Raw genomic sequence first — 22,571 nt, 5'->3', positions numbered from 1 at the left:
CTCACACTGTCACTTAGGGTGGAGTGCAGTGGTGCAATCATAGCTCACTGCAGCTTCCAACTCTTGGGCTCAAGTGACCCTCCTGCCTCAGCCTCCCGAATAGCTGGAACTATAAGCACGCACCACCACCCCTGGATAATTAAAAAAAAAAAAATTTAGGCTGGGCGCGGTGGCTCACGCCTGTAATCTCAGCACTTTGGGAGGCTGAGGCAGGCAGATCACCTGAGGTCAGGAGTTCGAGACCAGCCTGACCAACATGGTGAAACCCTGTCTCTACTAAAAATACAAAATTAGCCGGGCTTGGTGGTGCATGTCTGTAATCCCAGCTACTTGGGGGGCTGAGGCAGGAGAACCGCTTGAACCCAGGAGGTGGAGGTTGCAGTGAGCCAAAATCACACCACTGCACTCCAGCCTGAGCAAGAAGAGGGAGCTCCATCTCAAAAAAAAAAAAAAAAGAGATGGGATCTTGCTATGTTGCCCAGGCTGCTCTCCATGTCCTGGACTCAAGTGATCCTCCCACCTTAGCCTCCTGAGTAGCTGGAATTACAGGCATGCAGCACCGTGCCCAGTATTGGAATTTATACCCTCACATATCCCATTATGCTGGCTGGGGTTAGCCCTCTACATATGCTGTTATCTGTCCCAAGAGAGTTGTTAGGAGGATTAAAAGGGTTAATGTTTGTGGAAATGTTACAACTGCACCTGCCACTTAGCAAGTATTTGTTAAATAAATTCTTAGCAAGTATTTGTTAAATAAATTCTAAAGTATTAAGGTAGCAAACACTCATATGGTGTTCACCCTGTGCCAGACACTACTTCGAGGGCTTTACATGCACTGGCACACTTAACCATTACTTCTGTGAATGGAAAATAAGTCTTGGGGGTCCCAAATCACTAAGTTAAAGGGAAAAGTCAAGCTGGGAACTGCTTAGGGCAAACCTGCCTCCCTTTCTATTCAAAGTCATCCCTGACAGAGGCATATTCTGATCGCCTTCTTTGGAAAAGCTAACCAGAAACTCAAAAGGATGCAACCATTTGTCTCTCACCTACCTGTGACTTGTAAGCCTCCTCCCTGCTTTATGTTGTCTTGCCTTTCCAGACAGAACCAAAGTACATCTTAACATATGTTGATCGATGTCTCATGTCTCCCTGAAATGTATAAAACCAAGTTGTACCCCAAACACCTTGGGCACATGTTGTCAGGACCTCCTAAGGCTGTGTTACAGGTGCACATCCTCAACCTTGGCAAAATAAACTTTATGAATTCATTGAGACCTGTCTCAGATATTCGGAGTTCACATTTTCATCCAATGGAGTTGGTATTATGACTATTCTTATCTACAGATTAGGAAATGAGACTGAGAGTCGTTACATCACATGCTCTATGTCATCATCTAGGAAGAGTCAGAGCTAAGAATTCAACCCAAGAAGCCTGGATCCAGCATCCACTCTCCTGGCCAATTTGCTAAACTCCTGTTTAATACTCCAAGATTGTCCCATATGGTGTTCCGATTGTGCGCTTCAAAATTCCACGTGGCTGGGCACAGTGGCACACTGCTGTAGTCCCAGCTACCTGGGAGGCTGAGGCAAGAGGATTGCTTGAGCCCAGGGCTTCTGGATTGTAGTGCACTATGCCAATTGGGTGTCCACACTAAGTTCAGCATCAATATGATGACTTCCTGGGAATGGGAACCAGCCCAGGAAACATAGGTCAAGACTCTCATGCTGATCAGTGGTGGGATAGCACCTGTGAATAGCCACTGCACTTCAGCCTGGGCAACATAGAGAGACCCTGTCTATGAATAAATAAATAAATAAATAAATAAATAAATAAATAAATAAATAAATAAAATCCAAGTGATACCATTCACCTCCCATTGTAGATTTGCTTTTTTACCACAGCTTCCCAGCAGATGGCAGTAAAGTGTCATGTTCTAATGTCAGTATCTCGCATGATTTTCTGACAGATGGTTTGGGGAGGGAGCATCTATTTCTAATTCTCCCAAAGGGCCTGTGAGTTAGCTGTGGTTCTTCATAATATATAACTGTAAATATAGTTTGTGTATATTAAATATACACCTGGTAGATGTTAAGAGAAGACGCTTCATGGTGCAAGTTGGACGCAATGCCAGTTTCTGTAGAGAAGTCAGTTTGCACAATCATTCTGATACTGGTTATATCTTTGGTTATACTCGGATGAGCCCAGCGGAAATCTATCACTAACACCACAGGCACCACAAGGGTTGAAAGCTGCCTTTGTGTTTTCACAACCAAGAGTGATCAACAGGTTAACAATAAGTAAGGAGCTCCAAGCAGGTGAAACAGGAAAAGTAAGGCAGTTTTGCTCAATATGGTCAGTGTGTAAAGTTTAATGGTAATACTTAGAGTATTTAATTTTAAAATGTTGTTATTCAAATTACAGCAGGAAAAATAATTTTGCTGTTACTTATCTGATGTTCTTGCACCCCTAAACCATTCTTTTCCCACTGAAGATGATCTTGATAATTCTTCTTTTTTTAATTTTTAATTTTTTTTTTTTAGACAGAGTCTTGTCAGGCTGGAGTGCAGTGGTGTGATCTTGGCTCACAGCAGCCTCCACCTCCCAGGTTCAAATGGTTCTCTTGCCTCAGCCTCCCAAGTAACTGAGATTACAGGCACCTGCCACCATGCCTGGCTAATTTTGGTATTTTTAGTAGAGACGAGGTTTCACTATGTTGGCCATGCTGATCTTGAACTCTTGACCTCAGATGATCCACCTGCCTTGGCCTCTCAAAGTGTTGAGATTACAGGCGTGAACCACCGGGCCCGGCCAATTTTTCTTATAATAATTCAGTTTCTACCATGTGCAGTGGCTCATGCCTGTAATCTCAGCAATTTGGAAGACTGAGGTGGAAGGATCACTTGAGTCCAGGAGTTCAAGACCAGCCTGGGCAACATAGTGAGACACAGTCTCTAAAAAAAAAAAAAAAGAAGAAGAAGAAGAAAAAAAAGAAAAAAAAATTAGCCAGGCATGGTGGTCAGTGCCTGTAGTTCCAGCTACTCAGGAGGCTGAAGTGGGAGAATTGCTTGAGCCTAAGAGGTAGAGGCTGCAGAAAGTCAAGGGTGACAGATTGAGACCCGGTCTCAAAATAATAATAATAATAAGTATATATGGCCAGATGCAGTTGCTCATGCCTGTAATCCCAGCACTTTGGGAGGCCGAGGTGGGAGGATTTCTTGAGCCCAGGAGATCGAGACCAGCCTGGGCAACATAGTGAGACCCTGTATCTACAAAAATAAAAATGAAAAAAATTAGCCGGGTGTGGTGGCACACACCTATGGTCCCAGCTTCTCAGGAGGCTGAGGCAGGAGGATCACTTGAGTCCAGGCAGGAGGCGGAGGCTGCAGTGAGCTGACATTGCACCACTGTACTCCAGCCTGAGCAACAGAGTGAGACCCTGTTCTTATTTAAAAATATATATATATATACAAAGTTTCTGAGAGACATTTTATCATGTTAGTGGGGTGGGTGTGTGCACATGTGTGTGTTGATATGCATCTTAGTTTGGGTTATAGAATACCGTGGGCTGGTTGGCTTAAACAATACACATTTATTTCTCACAAGTGCTAGAGGCTGAGAAGTCCAAGATCAAGGTGCCAGCAGCTGCAAAGTCTGATGAGGGCTCTCTTCCTGGTTTGCAGATGGTTTTCTTTCTTCTTCTTCTTTTTTTTTTTTTTTTTTTTTTTTTTTTTTTTGACAAGGTCTTGTTCTGTCACCTGGCTGGAGTGCAGCAGTGCAATCATAGCTCACTGCAGCCTTGATCTCCCAGGCTCAGGCAATTCTCCTGCCTTACTTTCTCAAGTAGCTGGGACCACAGGTGTACACCACTACACCTGGCTATTTTTTTGTTTTTTTAAATAGAGACAGGGTTTTACCATGCTGCACACGCTGGTCTCAAACTCCTGAGCTCAAGCTATCCTCCCATCCCGGCATCCCAAAATGCTGGGATTACAGGCATGAGCCAGCATGCCCTGCCCACGATGGCCATCCTCTTACTGCATCTTCATATGGCAGAGTAGACAGCAGAGAAGCAAGCTGTCTCCTGTCTCTTCTTCTTTTTTGTTTTTTGTTTTTGCTTTTTTGTTGTTGTTGTTGTTGTTGTTTTTTGAGATGGAGTTTCACTCTTGTTGCCCAGGCTGCAGTGCAATAGCGCGATCTCAGGTCACCGCAACCTCCACCTCCCAGGTTCAAGCGATTCTCCTGCCTCAGCCTCCCGAGTAGCTGGGATTACAGGCATGCGCCACCATGCCCAGCTAATATGTATTTTTAGTAGAGACAGGGTTTCTCCATGTTGGTCAGGCTGGTCTCCAACTCTGGACCTCAGGTGATCCACCTGCCTTGGCCTCCCAAAGTGCTGGGATTACAGGCGTAAGCCATCACGCCCAGACTCTCCCGTCTCTTCTAACAAGGACATTAGTTCCATTCATGAGGGTTCCACCCTCATGACCTAACTACCTCCCAAAGGCCCATCTCCAAATACTACCCCACTGGGGCTTATGGTTTCAACAAATGAATTTTAGAGGGACACAACCATGCACTCCATAACAATACAAATTGAGATATACATCTTATATGTTAACAAAACCTCAGATGCCATCAGTGATAAAAAAAAAATAGCATTATTTTAGGTGCCACAAAAGGGAAAAAAAGGCAAAGTATAAGCTATGTCACACAATTGACTATAAGATTATCCCAATTAAGTCCTGAATTTTTTATTTTATTATTATTATTTATTTACTTACTTTAGAGACAGTGTCTTGCTGTCTCCCACGCTGGAGTGCAGTGCTGCAATCATGGTTCACTGCAGCGTAAAACTCCTGAGCTCAAGTGAGCCTCCTGCCTCAGCCTCCAAAGTAGCTGGGACTACAGGTGTGCACCACCACACACAGCTAATTTGTTTGTTTTTGTTTGTTTTTTTGTTTTGGTAGAGTGTGTCTCACTAGGTTGCTGGTCTCAAATTCCTAGGCTCAAGTGATCCTCCCACCTCTGCCTCCAAAAGTGCTGGAATTACAGGCATGAGCCACCACGTCCATCTCAATTAAGTTCTTCTTAGAATCAATGAAATACTGCATATTTGTAGGAAATTTTCCTGGACCCGCTGCCAATGTGTGAATACATATGAGGGCACATACATGCTGGTATAAGACAGCTGATATGGGAAACCTAACATCAGGAGCTCCTGATGACTCCTTCTCTCCCTCCCTCCCTCCCTCCTTTCCTCGCTTCCTCCCTTCCTTGTTTCTTTCTTTCAGATGGAGTCCTGCTTTGTTGCCCAGGCTGGAGTTCGGTGGTGTGATCTCACCTTACTGCAACCTCCATCTCCAAGTTCAAGCAATTCTCCTGCCTCAGCCTCCCAAGTAGCTGGGACTACAGGCACCCACCACCATGCCCAGTTAATTTTTGTATTTTTAGTAGAGACAGGGTTTCACCATGTTGACCAGGATGGTCTCCAACCCCTGACCTCAGGTGATCCCCCCACCTTGGCCTCCCAGAGTGCTGGGATTACAGGAGTGAGGCACCTTGCCCAGCCCCCAGATAACTCTGTCTCCCAATATTCAGACCCTTGTATAATGCCTCCCACACTGATCTGGGATCAATGACATGTCAACGAGCATGATACAAGCAGGAGCTTGTCTCCTTGAATCTCTCCCTCTTGGAGAGCTGGGCCACTATCTGAAGTGAAGAGATCCACCTGCCCTCCTGGACTGCATGGAGAGACTCTTGGCCACTCCTGGAAGCTCCAATATCTCCGCTGAGCTATCAGGCATGTGAGTGAAGGCGTTGTGGATTTCCAGGCCAGTTGGGCCTCAGGTTGACTGCATCCACATAAGGAACAAAAGGGAGAGAGCAAAACAGCCAGCTGAACCCTGCCTAGATTTCAGTCAGAAACAATTAAGAGGGGCTGGGTGCAGTGGTTCACTCCTGTAATCCCAGCACTTCGGGAGGCCGAGGCGGGCGGATCACTTGAGGTCAGGAGTTCGAGACCAGCCTGGCCAACATGCTGGAACCCCCATCTCTACTAAACAAATACAAAAATTAGCCAGATGTGGTGGCGGGTGCCTGTAATCCCAGCTACTCGGCAGGCAGAGAGGCAGGAGAATCACTTGAACCTAGGAGGCGGAAGTTGCAGCGACAGGAGATCGCGCCACTGCACTCCAGCCTGGCAAGAGAGAGACTCCGTCTCCGATCTGGAAAAAAGGAAAAAACAATTAAAACGGTGTTGGTTTAAGCCTTAAGTTTTAGGGTGGAGACACTGGCCGGAGCCCTGGGAGTGTGCTAATATGTACATTCGGTTTGTGGTTCATGGAAGGTTCCTAGCTGCAGGGGCCATGATGGGTTCGAGGGCTTTCTGGGATGGGGGCTCTTTTGGCGATTATATCACAGAGGCCAGAGCAGCAGCTGTGGAGCGGGTATGAGAATGGGGTTTGGGGTTTTTTGTTTTTGTTTGTTTTGTTTTGTTTTGTTTTTGAGACGGAGTTTTGCTCTTGTTGCCCAGGTTGGAGTGCAGTGGCACAGTCTTGGCTCACTGAAACCTCTGCTTCCTGGGTTCAAGAGATTTGCCTGCCTCAGCCTCCTGAGTAGTTGGCGTTACAGGTGCCCACCACCACACCTGGCTAATCTTTTGTACTTTTAGTAGAGACAGGGTTTCATCATGTTGGCCAGGCTGGTCTCGAACTCCTGACCTCAGGTGGTCCACCTACCTCGGCCTCCCAAAGTGCAGGGATTACAGGCATGAGCCACCGTGCCCAGTCTTGGGTTTTTCTGTTTGTTTCTTGTTTTTGAGACAGAGTCCTGCTCTGTCGCCCAGATTGGAGTGCAGTGGCGTAATCTCAGCTCACTGCAACCTCTGCCTCCCAGGTTCAAGCGATTCTCATGCCTCAGCCTCCCGAGTAGCTGGGATTACAGGCACATGCCAACACGCCTGGCTAATTTTTGTATTTTTAGTAGAGATGGGTTTTTGCCATGTTGGCCAGGATGATCTCAAACTCCTGACCTCAGGTGATCTGCCCGCCTTGGCCTCCCAAAGTGCTGCGATTATAAGTGTGAGCCACTGCACCTGGCTGAGAATGGGGTTTTGTGGAGGTCTTAATTTGGGTTTCTCCAAAAGCAGCTGTGGAGGGAAGGATTGGAGGGAAAGTTGGAAGGGATGGAGAACATTGGTAGGGGAGGCGGGAAGAGACACAGAGAAGAGAGAGCAGACGATAAAGGGTATTTTATCAAGCCCAAACCACTGTAGGGAACTGGGGATTCATCCACTGGGGAACTCTGGAGCCCGCATAGGCCATGCATTTCCAAGTTAGCCCAACAGACAGGTGGGGGACCATCTCCTATCAGTAACTGGCTGAGGGCTGCTGGAGTGGGAAGTGGGCACGAACCCCCTGGCTTTCAACACTTGACACACCCATACCCAGGGCAGAGCCGCACCAGTGGTCTGAGATTGCCTGAAGGCAAATATTTTGGGGCTGACACCTAGGCTGGTCTCAAACTCCTGGCCTCAAGTGATCCTCACACCTTGGCCTCCCAAAGGCCAGTCCTGCTTGTGTCACCAGGATGAGGGTGATGGGATATGGACTTGGCACCCATGGTGGCTGCTACGTCCTCCCTCCTCAGGCACATTCATCCCAATATGACCCCTCGGCGGGGATCAGAGCCACTCCCCTGTACCAGTGCCCCCAGAGATCAGACAACAATGGTTCTAGTCCAAATTGAGTTTATTTTTATTTCATTTTAATTTTTTTTTGAGACAGAATTTTGCTTTGTCACCCAGGCTGGAGTGCAGTGGTACAATCTTGTCTCACTGCAACCTCCACCTCCTGGGTTCAAGCAATTCTCCTGCCTCAGCCTCCCAAGTAGCTGGGACTACAGGTGCGTGCCACCATGTCCAGCTAATTTTTTTTGTATTTTTAGTGGAGACAGGGTTTCACCATGTTGGCCAGGCTGGTCTCAAACTCTTGACCTCTGGTGATCCACCCGCCTCGGCCTCCCAGAGTGTTAGGATTATAGGCATGAACCACCAAACCTGACCCAAATTGAGTTTAATAAAGAGCTTGAGAGATGCTCAGATTAGGGAGGGAGTGACCAGGAATGCTGGGGTCTGGAACACGGCCCAGCTGAGTTCTGAATCAGAGAGCAGTGGGACCTAAGGGTCCCTGATCTCAGAGGGTCCCTCCTGTCTCAGGGTGAGGACCCAAAGGGTGTGGGTCCTGGGGAGGGCGAGGAGGCCATCGTAGGAGCTGTACTGAGATGGTATTGAGATGCCCCAAGCACCACGTAGGGGGATTACATTTGGGTTTCTGGGAACGAAGAGCTGAGTTACGGGACAGAACCTGAAGGATCTCAACGGGGAAAGGACTAGGGGTGCAGGGTGTTTCACAGAAACAAACAAGGGGCCTCGATTTCACAGAAATCATCAAGAGGGCTCCTTGTGGGTAGAAGAGGGGTATCACAGCACCCCAAATATTGGGGCCTGTTCACCCCTCTGCAGCCATTCTGGGGTTTTAATGTAAGACCCCAATGGCAGGATATTCCACATACATTATCATGGATTTGCAACATTAGCATACGCTGGCTGTCCCGCAGGACGGTGGGGACTGGAAAATCAGTCCAGGGTCTGGGTTTGAGTCCTAAGAGGACAGGCCTGGTGGCGCCACACGGCTCCTCTTCAACAGCTGCCGGAGCTATAGACAAGGCAAAAGAGGGAGAGAAGTCTGTCAGGTTGGAAGCAGAGGTGGGGAAGGCATGCCACGCAGAGGGAGGGGTTAGAGAAGAGAGGTTGAGTGGGGCCCATTGGATTTGCAGGTCAGAGGTCCAGAGTCAAGACTTTGGAAGAGCCAGGTGCAGTGGCTCACATCTGTAATCCCAGCACTTTGTGGGGCTAAGGTGGGCAAATCACCTGAGGTCAGGAGTTCAAGACCAGCCCGGCCACCATGGGGAAACCCCGCCTCTACCAAAGACAAAAATTAGCTGGGCATGGTGGCGTGTGTGCCTTTAGTCCCAACTTGGGAGGCTGAGGCAGGAGAATCACATGAACCTGGGAGGCGGAGCTTGCAGTGAGCTAAAATTGCACCACTGCACTCCAGCCTGGGTGACAAAGCAAGACTCTGTCACCAAAAAAAAAAAAAAAAAAAGATTAGGGAAGGAGGCTGGGAGTGATGGTTCATGCCTGTGATCCCAACACTTTGGGAGGCCAAGGCGGGAGGATCAATTGAGGCCAGGAGTTTGAGACCAGCCTGGACAACATGTGAGATCCCATCTCTTAAAAAAAAAACAAAATTAGCTGGGTGTGGTGTTGCCTGCCTGTAGTACCAGCAACTAGAGAGGCTGAGGTGGGAGGATCCCTTGAGCCCAGGAGCTCCAGGCTGCAATGAGCTGTGATCATGCCACTGCACTCCAGCCTAGGCAACAGAGCAAGACACTGCCTCAAAATAAATAAATAAATAAAAATAAAAATAAAGATGTGGGAAGAAGGTCAAGGCCTGGGTTCATACACTGAGAAAAGGTCAGGAAGCAGAACTTCAGTGAAGGGAAAGGGGCTACTGGCTGGGGGTTCCCACCTGGGGGTGAGCAATCAGAGGGAATTGAAGGGAACAGGTAAGAGGTCAAAAGTCACATCTGAGGTCAGGACCCAAGGTTAAGGGGAAGAGGGTAGGAGGTCACACTTGGGGATCAAAGGTCACACCTTGAGGTCAAGCAAGATTCAGGATTGGGAGTACAGGTCACACTGTGAGGTCAGGGTTGGGACAGAGATCAGAGAAGTCACCATTCCGGGGTAAGGGATGAAACACTGAGGTCAGAGGCACATTATAGAGTCAGAGTTGCCTGAGGGCTGAAGTCACCTTCCGAGATTAGAAGTCATTCTCTGAAAGTGAGCATTGGGTGGGGCAGGGAGGTCATCCTGTGCCCGAGAGCTCAGAGGCCACTCTACAGGCAGGCTCAGTGCTTACTCACCCCCTCAGGGCCCGGCCCGGGCCGCAGCAGGTGAACAGGCTGCTCATTCTCCAGGTTGCGCAGTGTGGGGTCCGCCCCAGCTGCCAACAGGTGCCGCACGATGGCCTCCTGGGCCGGCCCAGGGGGCAGAGCAGCCGCCATGTGGAGGGCTGTGTTCCCGTGGGCCTGGAAAAGTAAGGGGAGGGCTGATGGGGATCTGGGCTCAGCTGGCCCAGGCCTCTAAACTGCACTTCAATTTCTGCCTTGTCCACGTCCTGTACTTGTCCTTTCACATCCCAGACCTCCCCCAGCCACAGCCTCGCTGCACGCATCCCTGTGTCCATGGCCTACACGTTCCGGGGCAATCTATGTCTGTTTCCTACACATTCCCCTGCAAATCCCACACATCGTCCCCTCCACGTCCACAGCCCCCAGCACCCCTAACATCCCATTGCCACCTCTACTGTAACCCACACAACCGGGACTTTCCAGCCCCAGCTCCCACCTTCATGTTGACAAAGGTCCGCAGGTCTCCCCGGGGCAGCTCCAGCAGCAGCTGAACCAGAGTGGGGTTGGCAGCCTGCACGGCCAAGTGCAGAACTGTCTTGTTGCTCTTGATCTCCTAGGTGGAGGGGAATGGCAGAGGTCAGGGCCAGCCTCACACCCACGCACCTTCCCACTGAATCCAGGAGCCTTTAGAGACCCTGATCCTTGGCAGAGTGTGGTGGTTCACACCTGTAATCCTAGCACTTTGGGAGGCTGAAGGAGGACCACTTGAGGCCAGGAACTGGAGACCAGCCTGGACAGCACAGCAAGACCTCATCTCTACAAAAAATAGAAAAATTAGCCAGGCGTGCTGGTGCACACCTGTAGCCCCAGCTGCTTGGGAGGCTGAGGCAGGAGGATCATTTCAGCCTAGGAGTTCAAGGCTGCAGTGGGCCATGACCATGCCACTACACTCCAGCATGGGTGATAGAGTGACACTCTATCTCAAAATAAATAAATAAATAAATAGGATGCTGGCCCTCCTCTTCAAGCCCCACCAAGAGTGCCTTATTTAGTTGTATGTCTTGTGCACTGCACAACACCACTTCTCAGGGTGTACCATTCACACCATACACCTCCCAGAACTGTACATTTCTTATGACAATTTTCACACCAGTGTCTGGGAGAGATTCCTTTTCCAGTTCTTCAAAGCAACTGCTTTGGCTACCCGCCCTCCATTCAACACATTAAACTGCATCCCGACCCACACAGACTGTACTTTATCTACAAGCACAGGAGTTGGCAGCATTAATCAGTGGACTAGCTAATATTGCAATACTGCACCACAATATTGAGCTGTTCCCGTCATATTTGGGGGAAAATAAAAGACATTTTCTAAAATGAAACCTTTTTATGTGTCTTTAAGGAGATTGCAAATGATAATGAATGTTAAACATTTTATGTGCTGATTTTAACAGGGCAAAACCACCCAGTTTGCTCATCCAAAAAATGAAGACAAAACCAAGCTCTAGATTAAAAGTGATTTGAAAAGATGTAACATCACAGTATGTTTGCTTACTTGGATCTTGATTTTTTTTAATGAAAAAAATTATCATTTTATAGCCAAAAGGAAATTTGACTATAGCCGGGATATTTGGTATTGCAAGAAAATCTTTAATTTTTTAAAGACAGAGTAATGATACTGAGGTTTAAAAAGTTCTTTTTCTTTTTGAAGGGCACAGGGGCTCGTGCCTGTAATCCCAGCACTTTGGGAGGCCGAGGCAGGCGGATCACTTGAGGTCAAGAGTTTGAGACCAGCCTGGCCAACATGGTGAAACCATCTCTATTAAAAATACAGAAATTAGCCAGGCATGGTGGCACGTGCCTATAATCCCACCTACTTGGGAGGCTGAGGCGCAGGAATAGCTTGAACGTGGGAGGCAGAGGTTGCAGTGAGCCAATATCACACCATTGCACTCCAGTCTGGGCAACAGAGCGAGACTGTCTCAAAAAACAGAAGTTATTTTTTTTGTTTGTTTTTTGAGATGGGGTCTCGCTCTGTTGCCCAGGCTGGAGTGCAGTGGTGTGACCGTGACTCATTGCAGCCTCAACTTACTGGGCTCAAGTGATCCTCCCACCTTAGGCTCCCCAAGCACTGGGATTACAGGGAAAGAGTTCTTATCTTTTATTATTATTATTACTGTTGTTGTTGTTGTTGAGAGACAGGGTCTTGCTCTGTCGCCCAGGTTGGAGTGCAGTGGCAAAACCATGGCCCACTGCAGCCTTGACCTCCCCAGGTTCAGGTGATCCTCCCAACTTAGCCTCCTGAGTACCTGGGACCACAGGCATGCGCCATCAAGCCCAGCTAATTTTTGTATTTTTTTGTAGAGATGTGGTCTCCCTATGTTGCCGAGGCTGGTCTCGAACTCCTGAGCTCAAGCAACCCACTCACCTGGGCCTCCCAAAGTGCTTGGATTACAGGCATGAGCCACCTCACCCAGCCATCTGTATTATTTTTTTTTAATTTATTTGTTATTATTACTAAAAATACAAAACTTAGAGGAGTGTGATAGCACACGCCTGTAGTCCCAGCTACTCGGGAGGCTGAGGCAGGAGAATCACTTGAACCCAGAAGATTGCAGTGACCCGAGACTGCACCACTGCACTCCAGCCTGGGTGACAGTGAGACGCCATCTCAAAAAAAAAAAAAAAAAAAATTATTTGTCCTGTTTTCAGAGAAATACTCCCTGATTTCTGAGTTCTCCCAGAACCCTACCACACAGTTAATTCTTCCTCTTCATCATTTCTCACTCAATTTAAGTGCAATTTCCTCAGAACGACCTTCATCGTGAGCCCCGCATCCAATATAAAGCCAGTCTTTTCATTGTCTAGGAGCTCCTATATTTCCGAGGCAGCTCTCATCCTGATTTGTAATTATGTTCAGTTCTTTGTTTACTTATCATCTCCTCTCTTTTCGATTAAATTGTAATGTCTAAAAGTACAACAGAGTGGTCTTTTCTTATTAAAACATTATAGGTAGCTGGGCACGGCAGCTCACACCTGTAATCCCAGCACTTGGGAGGCCAAGGCTGGGGGGTCACCTGGGCCCAGGAGTTCGAGACCAGCCTGGGCAACATAGCGAGACCCCATCTCTACAAAAAATAGAAAACAATTAGTCGGGTGAGGTGGCTCATGCCTGTAGTCCCAGCTACTTGGGAAGCTGAGGTGGGTGGAATGCTTGAGGCCAGGAGGTCGAGGCTTCAGTGATTCGTGATAGCACCATGGCACTCCAGCCTGGGTGACAAAGCCAGACCCTGTCTCTAAAAAAAAAACAAACAAAAAGCAACTTTATGCCCCATCACTAGCACACTGGTAGCCACATCATATGTGTCCAAAATTCTGAGCGAAGAAAGGAATGAACTACCAAAGTATCAATTCCACCTTCTCTGTATTGCCCAAATGATCACTTAGCTCTACTTTGCAACCAGTAAGAGCCTAGATTGCCATCATTCATTTCCAGACCCCGCTAATAATGCCTTATCTTGTCTCTACTCAGCCATGCCCGTCCTTCCTACAGTCCATCCCCACCATCTAGCTAACTCTGCTAAATGCCGCTATTCTTTAAAGATATACAAATATTTATTGAAAAAAATATGTGTTTGAATTTGCTTAAAAATCACATGAAAGTGAGAGGCCAGGCGTGATGGCTCATGCCTGTAATCCCAGCACTTTGGGAAGCCAAGGCGGGTGGATCATGAGGTCAGGAGATCGAGACCATCCTGGCTAACCCAGTGAAACCCCGTCTCTACTAAAAATGCAAAAAATTAGCTCAGCATGGTGGCAGGTGCCTGTAGTCCCAGCTACTCGGGAGGCTGAGGCAGGAGAATGGTGTGAACCCGGGAGGTGGAGCTTGCAGTAAGCTGAGATCACGCCACTGCACTCCAGTCTGGGTGACAGAGCGAGATCCGTCAAAAAAAAAAAAAAAAAATCACATGACAGTGAGAGAGTGGATGGGGGCAAGACTGGCCATGAGTCGCTGGTTACTGATGTTGGACACAAGGAGTTCATTCTACTATTTTCTATATTTTATTGGTGTTCAATATTCTTTAACTAAAAAAACATTTTTTGGCTGGGCGTGGTGGCTCATGCCTGTAATGCCAGCACTTTGGGAGGCCAAGGTGGGCGGATCACCTGAGGTCAGGAGTTCGAGACCAGCCTGGCCAACATAGTGAAACCCCGTCTCCACTAAAAATACAAAAAAATCGGCTGGGCGTGGTGGTGCATGACTGTAGTCCCAGCTACTCAGGAGGCTGAGGCAGAAGCATCGCTTGAACCCGGGAGGCAGAGGTTGCAGTGAGCCGAGATCGCACCACTGCACTCCAGCTTGGGTGACAGAGTGAGATTCCATCTCAATAAATAAATAAACATTTTTTGTGGATGTTTAATTATCTCAGCCAGCCTGTGAAGGAGCTACTGTCACAAGAAAGGAATAGAACATAATTAAAAGCTAGGTTCTAAAGTCAGACTACCTGGGTTCTAATCCCCTCTCGACACTCACAAGCTATAAGATTTTTTGGGCTGGGTGCAGTGGCTCACAACTGTAATCCCAGCACTTTCAGAGGCAGAGGTGGAAGGATTGCTTGAGCTCAGGAGTTTGAGACCTGTCTGGCCAACATAGTTAGACCTTACCTCTACGAAAAAGTAGCCAGGGGTGGTGGTGCATGCTTGTGATCACAGTTACTTGGGAGGCTGGATCACTTAAGTGCACAAGGTCAAGGCTGCAATAAGCTGTGATCATGCCACTGCACTCCAGCCTGAGTGACACAGTGAGATCCTGTCTCAAAAAGATTTTTGAGGCCAGGTGCAGTGGCTCACCCTTGTAATCCCAGCACTTTGGGAGGCCGAGGCAGGAAGATCACCTGAGGTCGGGAGTTCGAGAACAGCCTGGCCAACATGGAGAAACCCTGTCTCTACTAAAAATACAAAATTAGCTGGGCATGGTGGTGGGAACCTGTAATCCCAGCTACTCGGGAGGCTGAGACAGGAGAATCGCTTGAACCCAGGAGGCGGAGGTTGCAGTGAGCCGAGATTGCACCATTGCACTCCAGCCTGGGCGACAAGAGCAAAACTCCGTCTCAAAAAGAAAAAAAAAGATTTTTGATTTCCCATGCCTCAGTTTCCTTATCAATAAAATAGAGAAAATAGAAAGAGTACACATGTCAAAGGGTGTTTGTGAGGTTTCGACAAGCTAATCTGAAACTCAGTGCTTGATGAATGAATAGTAAGTGCTTGATAACATACCCTAAGGTCAGTAATATTATTCCCAGTTAACAACTAGGGGCCGGGCAAGGTGGCTCACGCCTGTAATCCCAGCACTTTGGGAGGCCAAGGTGGGAGGATCATTTGAGGTCAGGAGTTTGAGACCAGCCTGGCCAACACGATGAAAGCCCACCTCTACTAAAATACAAAAAAAAAAAAAAAAATTGCCGGGCATGGTGGCATGTGCCTATAGTCCCAGCTACTCAGGAGGCTAAGGCAGGAGAATCACTTGAACCTGGGAGGCAGAGGTTGCTGTGAGACGAGACTGCACCACTGCACTCTAGCCTGGACGACAGAGTGAGACCCTGTCTCAAAAAACAAACAAAACAAACAAACAATAACAACAACAACAACAAAAACCCTGCTGGGTGCGGTAGCTCACGCCTGTAATCCCAGCACTTTGGGAGGCCGAGGCAGGTGGATCACCTGAGGTCAGGAGTTCAAGACCAGCAGGACCAACATGGAGAAACCCCGTCTCTACTAAAAATACAAAAAGTTAGCCAGGCATGGTGGCTCATGCCTGTAATCCCAGCTACTCGGGAGGCTGAGGCAGGAGAATCACTTGAACCCGGGAAGCGGAGGTTGCAGTGAGCTGAGATCACATCATTGCACTCCAGCCAGGGCAACAACAGCAAAACTCCATCTCAAAACAAACAAACAAACAAACAAACAAACACCCCCAAGGCACAGAGAAGTGAAGTAACATGTTCAAGGGCATGCAGCAAGGAAGAGGCAAAGTCAGCATTTGTCTGGAGCTCCCGGACATCAAAGTGGCCCCATTCCACACAATCTCCCAGGGACCAACTGCCCACATCCCAGCTCACCTGGCTGGTGTGATTAGCACCCATTTGCAGCAACATGTGGACACAATCCAGTCTGTCTCGGGCCTGTGTGCTCAGCACCCGGGGGCAGAGGTCAGAAGGGCGCATAGCAACGTTAAGGGCCAGGATGGCCGTGTGGAGCGGGGTGAGGCCTGCATAATGGAGATAGTGAGGGACCTGCATCTGCTGCGCCCACCTCGCCCAGTCATACCAACCACACCAGCCCCGCCTACACCCAACTTACCCTCGAAGTCTCTGGCTTCCAGGTCAACCTGGACCCCGGAGTTAAGCACAGCCTGGGAGGAAGAGAAGACAGAGTGCTGGGTAAGGTTATCCCCTGGCCTCCTGACCCTGGAAGCCAAAATCTGGGCAACCAGTCTACCCCCCAGACGAACCCCTGCCTGCCAGTTGGCCGTACCAAGAGAACTCCTGGGAGCCCGTAGGTAGCGGCCACGTGCAAGACCGAACGTCCCTGATGGTCAGTGGCATTGGGCTCTGCTCCCAGGTTCAGCAGATCCTCCACAATCAGGGGCTGGTTGGCAGCAGCCGCCACCAGGAGAGGGGTCTGCAAGTCACGGGAGAGGTCAGGCTGGGCTCCTGGTTCCCTCCTGTCGGAAAACCAGGTTCCCAGCCCCGTCTCCCCTCAGCCCCAGGAGCTAATCCCTGATTCCCCTCTCCTCTAGGATCCAGGGGTCCAGGCCCCAGGCTCCCTCCTCCCCTGAACCCAGGAGAGTTCAGGCCCCAGGCCTCACCTTGCCCTTATGCTCACGAATGTCAAGATGCCGGTACACCTGGAGCACCTCAGCCGCAGCATATGCTGCCCAGCGCAGCCCCCGAGCCGCAAACAGGTGAAGGAGCCTGAGGACAGGCGGGGGACAGGCGTGAGAACAGCCCCTGCCAAGCCAAGAGTCTGCAGACAACCCCATCCCCTATACTCACGTGTCCCCCTCCTCATCCTGGGCCAGCAGCTGTTGTGGCCCCAAAGCCAGTATGTGAGCGCGGGCCGCCTCCAGCGATGGTCCAGGGACCACAGCGGGGAACTGTGGGGGTCCCGAAGGGAGTGTAGAAACTCTCCAGGATCCTGCCTGTGGTAGGGAAGATTCTGCATAGAACCGGGTGTCCGGGGGGTCCTGAAGGGTGCAGGTGGTGGGAAGAGCCAGTCAGCTGAGAACTTTCCCATCCCAAGCCACCACACACAAACCTGCATGCAGAGCCCCTGGGTATCCCATCTATGCCAAGTGACCTTGGACCTTTAGGCCTCAGTTTTGCCCATCTGGAAAAGGGGATTTTTTTTTTTTTTTTTCCGGAGACAGAGTCTTGCTTTGTCACCCAGGCTGGAGTGCATCCGTGCAATCTCCACTCATTGCAAACTCTACCTCCTGGGTTCAAGCAATTCCCCTGCCTCAGCCTCCCGAGTAGCTAGGATTATAGGCGCGCGCCACCACACCCAGCTAATTTTTGTATTTTTGGTTTCACCATGTTGGCCAGGCTGGTCTCAAACGCCTGACCTCAAGTGATCTACCTGCCTTAGTTTCCCAAAGTGCTGGGATTACAGGCGTGAGCCACCACACCCGGCCTGGAAAAGGGGATTGTACCTGAGCTCCAGACATCTCAGAAAACTGCAGGAGTGCAAATGCAAAGTTTTAGGGGCCCTTCAGCATCTTGTACCCACTCTGTATCTCACCTCCATGCCCTGGGGAAATGGGCACGGCTGCCCTGGGTCCGAGGGTGGGTAGAAGTCAGGAGGCAGGAAACTTTCGGCAGCAGAAGCAGGGCAAGAGTAGGGGCTGTCTGTGTAGGCAGCATGCGTGTTGGGGTCCCAGTCTGGAAAGCCCATGGGGAGACTCAGGCTGCTAAGTCCAGAACCCACAGTCTCCGAGTGTGCTGGGAAGGGAGGGTGGCCTGCGTGTAAGAGGAGGGGCAGGGGCAGGTCTGGTTACCAGAGTTGGGGACTTCACATCCAGGGGTAGGGGGCCTGGTGTCTCCCAAGGCACTGAGAATTAGTACTTCTGGGACACCAGGCGCCTGGGATCTGGATTCCTAGGACACTGAGGAATCGAGGGCCTGGACTCCTGGGGCACAAAAAGGCTGGAGCCTGGGCCCTGGGGTTCCGTAGGACTATGTGCATAGACTACTGGACTCAGAGAACCTAGGAAATCAGACTGCTACTGAGTTCCAGCAAGAATGAGGGCCTACCAGCCTGGGCAACATAGCCAGACCTCGTTTCTACAAAAATTTAAAAAATTAGCTGAGCAAGGTGGCATTGCCTGTGGTCCCAGCTACTTGGGAGGCTGAGGCGGGAGGATCACTCGAGCCCAGAAGGTTGAGGCTGGTAGCGCCACTGCACTCCATCCAGTGCCAGGGCAACAGAGTGAGATCCTGTCTCAAAAAAAAAAAAAAGAAAAAAAAAAAGGGAAGAATGAGGGCCTGACTCCAAGGTGTCCTAAGTTCTGAGAGTTGGGATGTCTGAGTCCCTTAGGGAAGGGGGATGGGGAGGCTGGGAGCCCAGGGAACTTACCAGTCACAGCCTCATTCACAGATGGGGTCAGGGGCTGCTCTGGGGGAGGGAGAAATTGTCCCTGCAGAGACAAAAGCAAAAAGGAACCCAGGTGACTATCTAGCAGATTCCTCCAGGTCTGTTTCGGATCTATAGGACATTTCGGTCAGGACCACCCGTCTCATCAGCCCCGAGTGCCCCCGGCAAGCCGCTGAGTCCCTACGGGACAGCACGGGGCCTCCTGAGAGCTGTGGCTCTCTGGCCTCACCTGCACCCCGCCAGGGTCCGGCTGCTGCTGCTGGCGGCGCCTCTGCTCTTCCAGAAGCTTCTTCACGGTTTGCGTAGGGCAGTGACTGCGCTCACCCCTGCTCACTGTGCGGGAGAGGACGGGGGGAGAAGTTATCAAGGGTCTTAAGTCACCTAAATGCGGCGGGGGTGGCGCGCAGGCAGTGGGTTTGAGTACCCTCCTCGCCCTCCCGCGCGGAAAAACTGGCACATAGATGCCGCCTGACTCCTCCAAAGCCATTAGAAGATTTGGGGTGGGGCATCCGCCTCCGCCGTTTCCTTCCTTTTGCTCCGCACTTTCCCTCTGACCCAACTTTCCACCAGCGTCGCGGAAAGTGAGGAAGGGGGAGGAGGGCACCCCTCTGCAGCAACCACCCAACTTCCGTAAAAAAATTCCACCCCCAGATATCCCAGTTTTGAAGTCAGCGGGTTGGTGGGGGGCGGGCGCCAGGCATCACTCCCTAGACGCAAATCCCGGTTCCCATTTTTTTGCCCTAGAACCTGACTCGGAAATCAGGAGTCCCCAGCTCCCCTCCTTGAGAAGTCAAAGGCACCACCCCGGGCCGGGAGCGGTGGCTCACGCCTGTAATCCCAACACTTTGGGAGGCCAAGGCGGTTGGATCACCTGAGGTCAGAAGTTCGAGACCATCGTGACCAACATGGTGAAACCCCGTCTCTACTAAAAATATAAAAAGTAGCCGGGCGTGGTGGCGGGCGCCTGTAATTGCAGCTACTTGGGAGGCTGAGGCAGGGGAATCACTTGAACCCGGGAGGCGGAGGTTGAGGTTGCAGTGAGCAGAGATCGCCCCACTGCACTCCAGCCTGGGCGACAGAGAAAGACTCCATTAAAAAAAAAAAAAAAAAAGTCCCATCCATACAGTCTCGTTTTCAGGCCCCAGGAGTCTGGACCCTCAGTTCCTTCCTCTCGAGGACCTGGGAGCCCCGGTTGCCAAACTCCTCACGACCCAGAAAGACAACCCTCACCTTTCCGAGCCTGGGTTCCGGCGGAGGAAGGGTTAAGCGGGGATTGCTGGGGGCGGGGGCGGGAGGAGGCGGCTCGGAAATCGCCCGGACGCGGCGCAATGACGCCACGGCGCTCACGCAAGGGAATCTTCCATCCTCCCTTTCCCCCGAGGCTTGTGCCCCAGGTGTCCTGCTCCGAGGCGGGGTGCGCGGCCGAGCGTGGCGCTCGTGGAATCCCCGCGCAAGGGGAATTCCTGCTCAGCCCCGCAAGGGTGGCGATGCGGAAATCCCAGGGCGGGGCAGAGGCAGGGTCACCGCCAGCGTAGACCCCAGAGGCCAGGCTCCAGACCCTTCCCCACCGAGACCTGCGCCGATTTTAAGCAACCACGCCCCCCAGCACTCAGCCGAGTCCCTCCTTCTAGGGTTAGGAGTCTCCGCTGCCAGCAACCCCTAGCACCTCCAAGGACCCAGGGGTCCAGCCTCCCAGCCCTTTCACCCTCGGGGCACCGCGATCCTAGATCCCCAGACGCCTGCACCCCCAGGACCCAGAAGTCCGGGATCCCAGCCGCCCCTCCGTCACGATCCACGATCCCCTCCTCCTCCAAACACCTAGGACCCTCACTCTCGGGACATAGGACTGACGCTCCAGCTCCGTCCCTCAGGGCCTCGGGAGTCTTTCGATCCTCAGTCCCTCACTGTCTTAGGCGGCCGAGCGCGCCCTACCCGCACCCATTACCTCGGGGATTCCTTGGCGTGGATTGCGGGCCCCCAGGGCCGCGGCCTCGGCGCTGCGCCAGCCTCGCTGTTTCCCCCGCGGAGCCGCCGCCGGGTCCCCGATCTTAGGTCCGGTACCCGCGAGTTTTTAAACTAGGGGTTCTGGCACCGCCCAGTCCTGGGCAGGGCCCGCCCACAAGCCTGGGAGTCCCCGGGTCGCGCTCCGGCGAACGCAGTCCCTGAATGGGCAGGTTGGACTTGGGAGGCGGACTACTAGGTCCCTGGGGAAAGAGGGAGCTGGGGTCCAGATCTTTGGTCTGAAGGAGCCTAGGGTACTGGGCCCCAAGAGGAGGGGGATACTGGGGGGCCTGGATTTCTTTTCTTTCTTTTTTTCTTTTTTCTTTTTTTTTTTTTTTTTTTTTTTTTTTTGTTACTGGTTTTGAGAAGGAGTCTCTCTCTGTCGCCCAGGCTGGAGTGCAACCTCCGCCTCCCGAATTCTAGTGATTCTCTTGCCTCAGCCTCCCGAGTAGCTGACACTACAGGCGCCGGACACCACGCCTGGCTAATTTTTGTATTTTTAGGAGAGACGGGGTTTCACCATGTTGGCCAGGCTGGTCTCGAACTCCTGACCTCAGGTGACCTACCTGCCTTGACCTCCCAAAGTGCTGGGATTACAGGCTTGAGCCATGGTGCCTGGCTGGGGCCTGGATTTCTGAGTCTGTCCAAGGGGGTGCTGGAGGCTTTGTCTCCTGGGTCCTGCCCATGGAGGTAGGAGTAGGAGTAGGAATGGAGATGGGGTGGGGGCAGGGAGAGTATTACTGGGTCCAGAGGGAGGGGAGGACTGGGGGTCTAGACTCCTAGAGAAAGGGCCTGTGGGTAAGGGTATAGGTTGTGGCTCAATTTCTTCCTCTCCCCTACATCACCCTGTTCAGAGGTCTGGTTTCATTTACTCATCCATCATTTAAAATAATTCATTGCAGCAAAAGAGGCATTTTGCTGGGTACTGTGAACTAAGTAGACAGGAATTCCCAGCCCTGGAGCTGACATTCCAGTGGGAGGCCACTGTCAGTTTCACTTGGTGACCTTTCACAGCACTGACCACGTTGGCCCTATTTCTCCCCTGCTTGCTTGCTTGCTTTTCTTTTTCTTTGTCTTTTTCTTTCTTTTTTTGGAGACAGGGTCTCACTCTGTCGCCTAGGCTGGAGTGCAGTGGCAAAGTGGTGAGATCTCAGCTCAGTGCAACCTCCACCTGCTTCAGTCTCCCAAGTAGCTGGGATTACAGGAGCCCGACGCCATGCCCGGGTAATTTTTGTATTTTTGTAGAGATGAGGTTTCACCATGTTGGCTTGAACTCCTGACCTCAGGTGATCCTCCTGCCTTGGCCTGCCAAAGTGCTGGGATTACAGGCATGAGCCACCACAGTGGCCTCCCCCCTGCTTTCAAGATGCCAAGCTCTCCGGGGTCCCCTCCCTTACTCCCTCTTTCTCCATTTCCCTGGCAAAGTTCCTCCTCTTCCCCCATTCAATATGTGTTGGGATGGGGGCAGAATCCTGTCTGCACTCACTTCCTTGGTGATCTCACCCAGTCTTGTGGCTTTAAGTACCATCCATAAACCATCAACCCCCAAATTTACATCTCCAGACCAGCCTTATCCCCTGAACTCCTAAATGCAGTGAGGTCATTTCCACAGGGAGATTATCAGGCATTTCCAACTCCGTGTGCCCAAACCTCATCACTTTCCCCGCAAACCCGCTTCCCCACCTTTCATCTCTGCCAGCAGACACTCCCATCTTCTCAGCTTTTCACGCCAGAAGGCTTGGCTGTCTAGGATCCCTCTCAAACACACCCACATCCATTTCATCAGCAAATTTTGTTGGCCGTACCTCCAAAATATTTCCAGATCTCCCTAGCCTGCACCCCTGGCCACCTGTCATTCCCACTTGGCCAGGCCAACAGCCTCCCTGGTCTCTCTGACCCTCCCCCTGAGTTAGTTCACCAAAGGCAATAACGGAGACACCCC

General features: G+C 50.9%; 1 protein-coding gene across 8 annotated transcripts; it reads right to left on the bottom strand.

The window, feature by feature from the left end:
* Positions 1-8,060: 8,060 nt before the first annotated feature.
* Positions 8,061-22,521, bottom strand: NFKBID (NFKB inhibitor delta). Of its 8 annotated transcripts, none has more exons than XM_030942011.1 (12): positions 22,313-22,521; positions 18,858-18,961; positions 18,611-18,671; positions 17,777-17,994; positions 17,032-17,177; positions 16,845-16,950; positions 16,511-16,657; positions 16,337-16,388; positions 16,096-16,244; positions 10,473-10,589; positions 9,989-10,153; positions 8,061-8,718 (listed from the first exon to the last, which is right to left on the bottom strand). In XM_030942011.1, exons 1-12 carry the CDS (start codon positions 22,410-22,412, stop codon positions 8,665-8,667), a joined length of 1,419 nt encoding a protein of 472 aa, XP_030797871.1. In that variant the 5' UTR covers positions 22,413-22,521; the 3' UTR covers positions 8,061-8,664. The 8 variants fall into 8 exon arrangements, with proteins under 8 accessions (XP_030797871.1, XP_030797868.1, XP_030797870.1 ...); XM_030942008.1 differs by lacking the exon at positions 22,313-22,521 and adding an exon at positions 20,574-20,905 and having other exon boundaries at positions 17,032-17,222; XM_030942010.1 differs by lacking the exon at positions 22,313-22,521 and adding an exon at positions 20,574-20,905.
* Between the last annotated feature and the right edge of the window lie 50 nt (positions 22,522-22,571).

Source organism: Rhinopithecus roxellana, chromosome 12, assembly GCF_007565055.1.
Source record: "Rhinopithecus roxellana isolate Shanxi Qingling chromosome 12, ASM756505v1, whole genome shotgun sequence".
Taxonomy (NCBI): Eukaryota; Metazoa; Chordata; class Mammalia; order Primates; family Cercopithecidae; genus Rhinopithecus; species Rhinopithecus roxellana.
This window is presented reverse-complemented; position numbering and strand designations above follow the sequence as displayed.

What these genes read in the sequence shown, in the direction of transcription:
- NFKBID (XM_030942004.1), bottom strand. Translation starts at nt 19,115, where the DNA reads ATGGCTTTGGAGGAGTCAGGCGGCATCTATGTGCCAGTTTTTCCGCGC. An exon ending in CGGACCCTGGCGGGGTGCAG is followed by an intron (nt 18,672 to 18,857) that starts GTGAGGCCAGAG and finishes TTGTCTCTGCAG; the next exon opens with GGACAATTTCTCCCTCCCCC. An exon ending in CCGGGCCGGGCCCTGAGGGG is followed by an intron (nt 8,719 to 9,988) that starts GTGAGTAAGCAC and finishes CCTTGTCTATAG; the next exon opens with CTCCGGCAGCTGTTGAAGAG.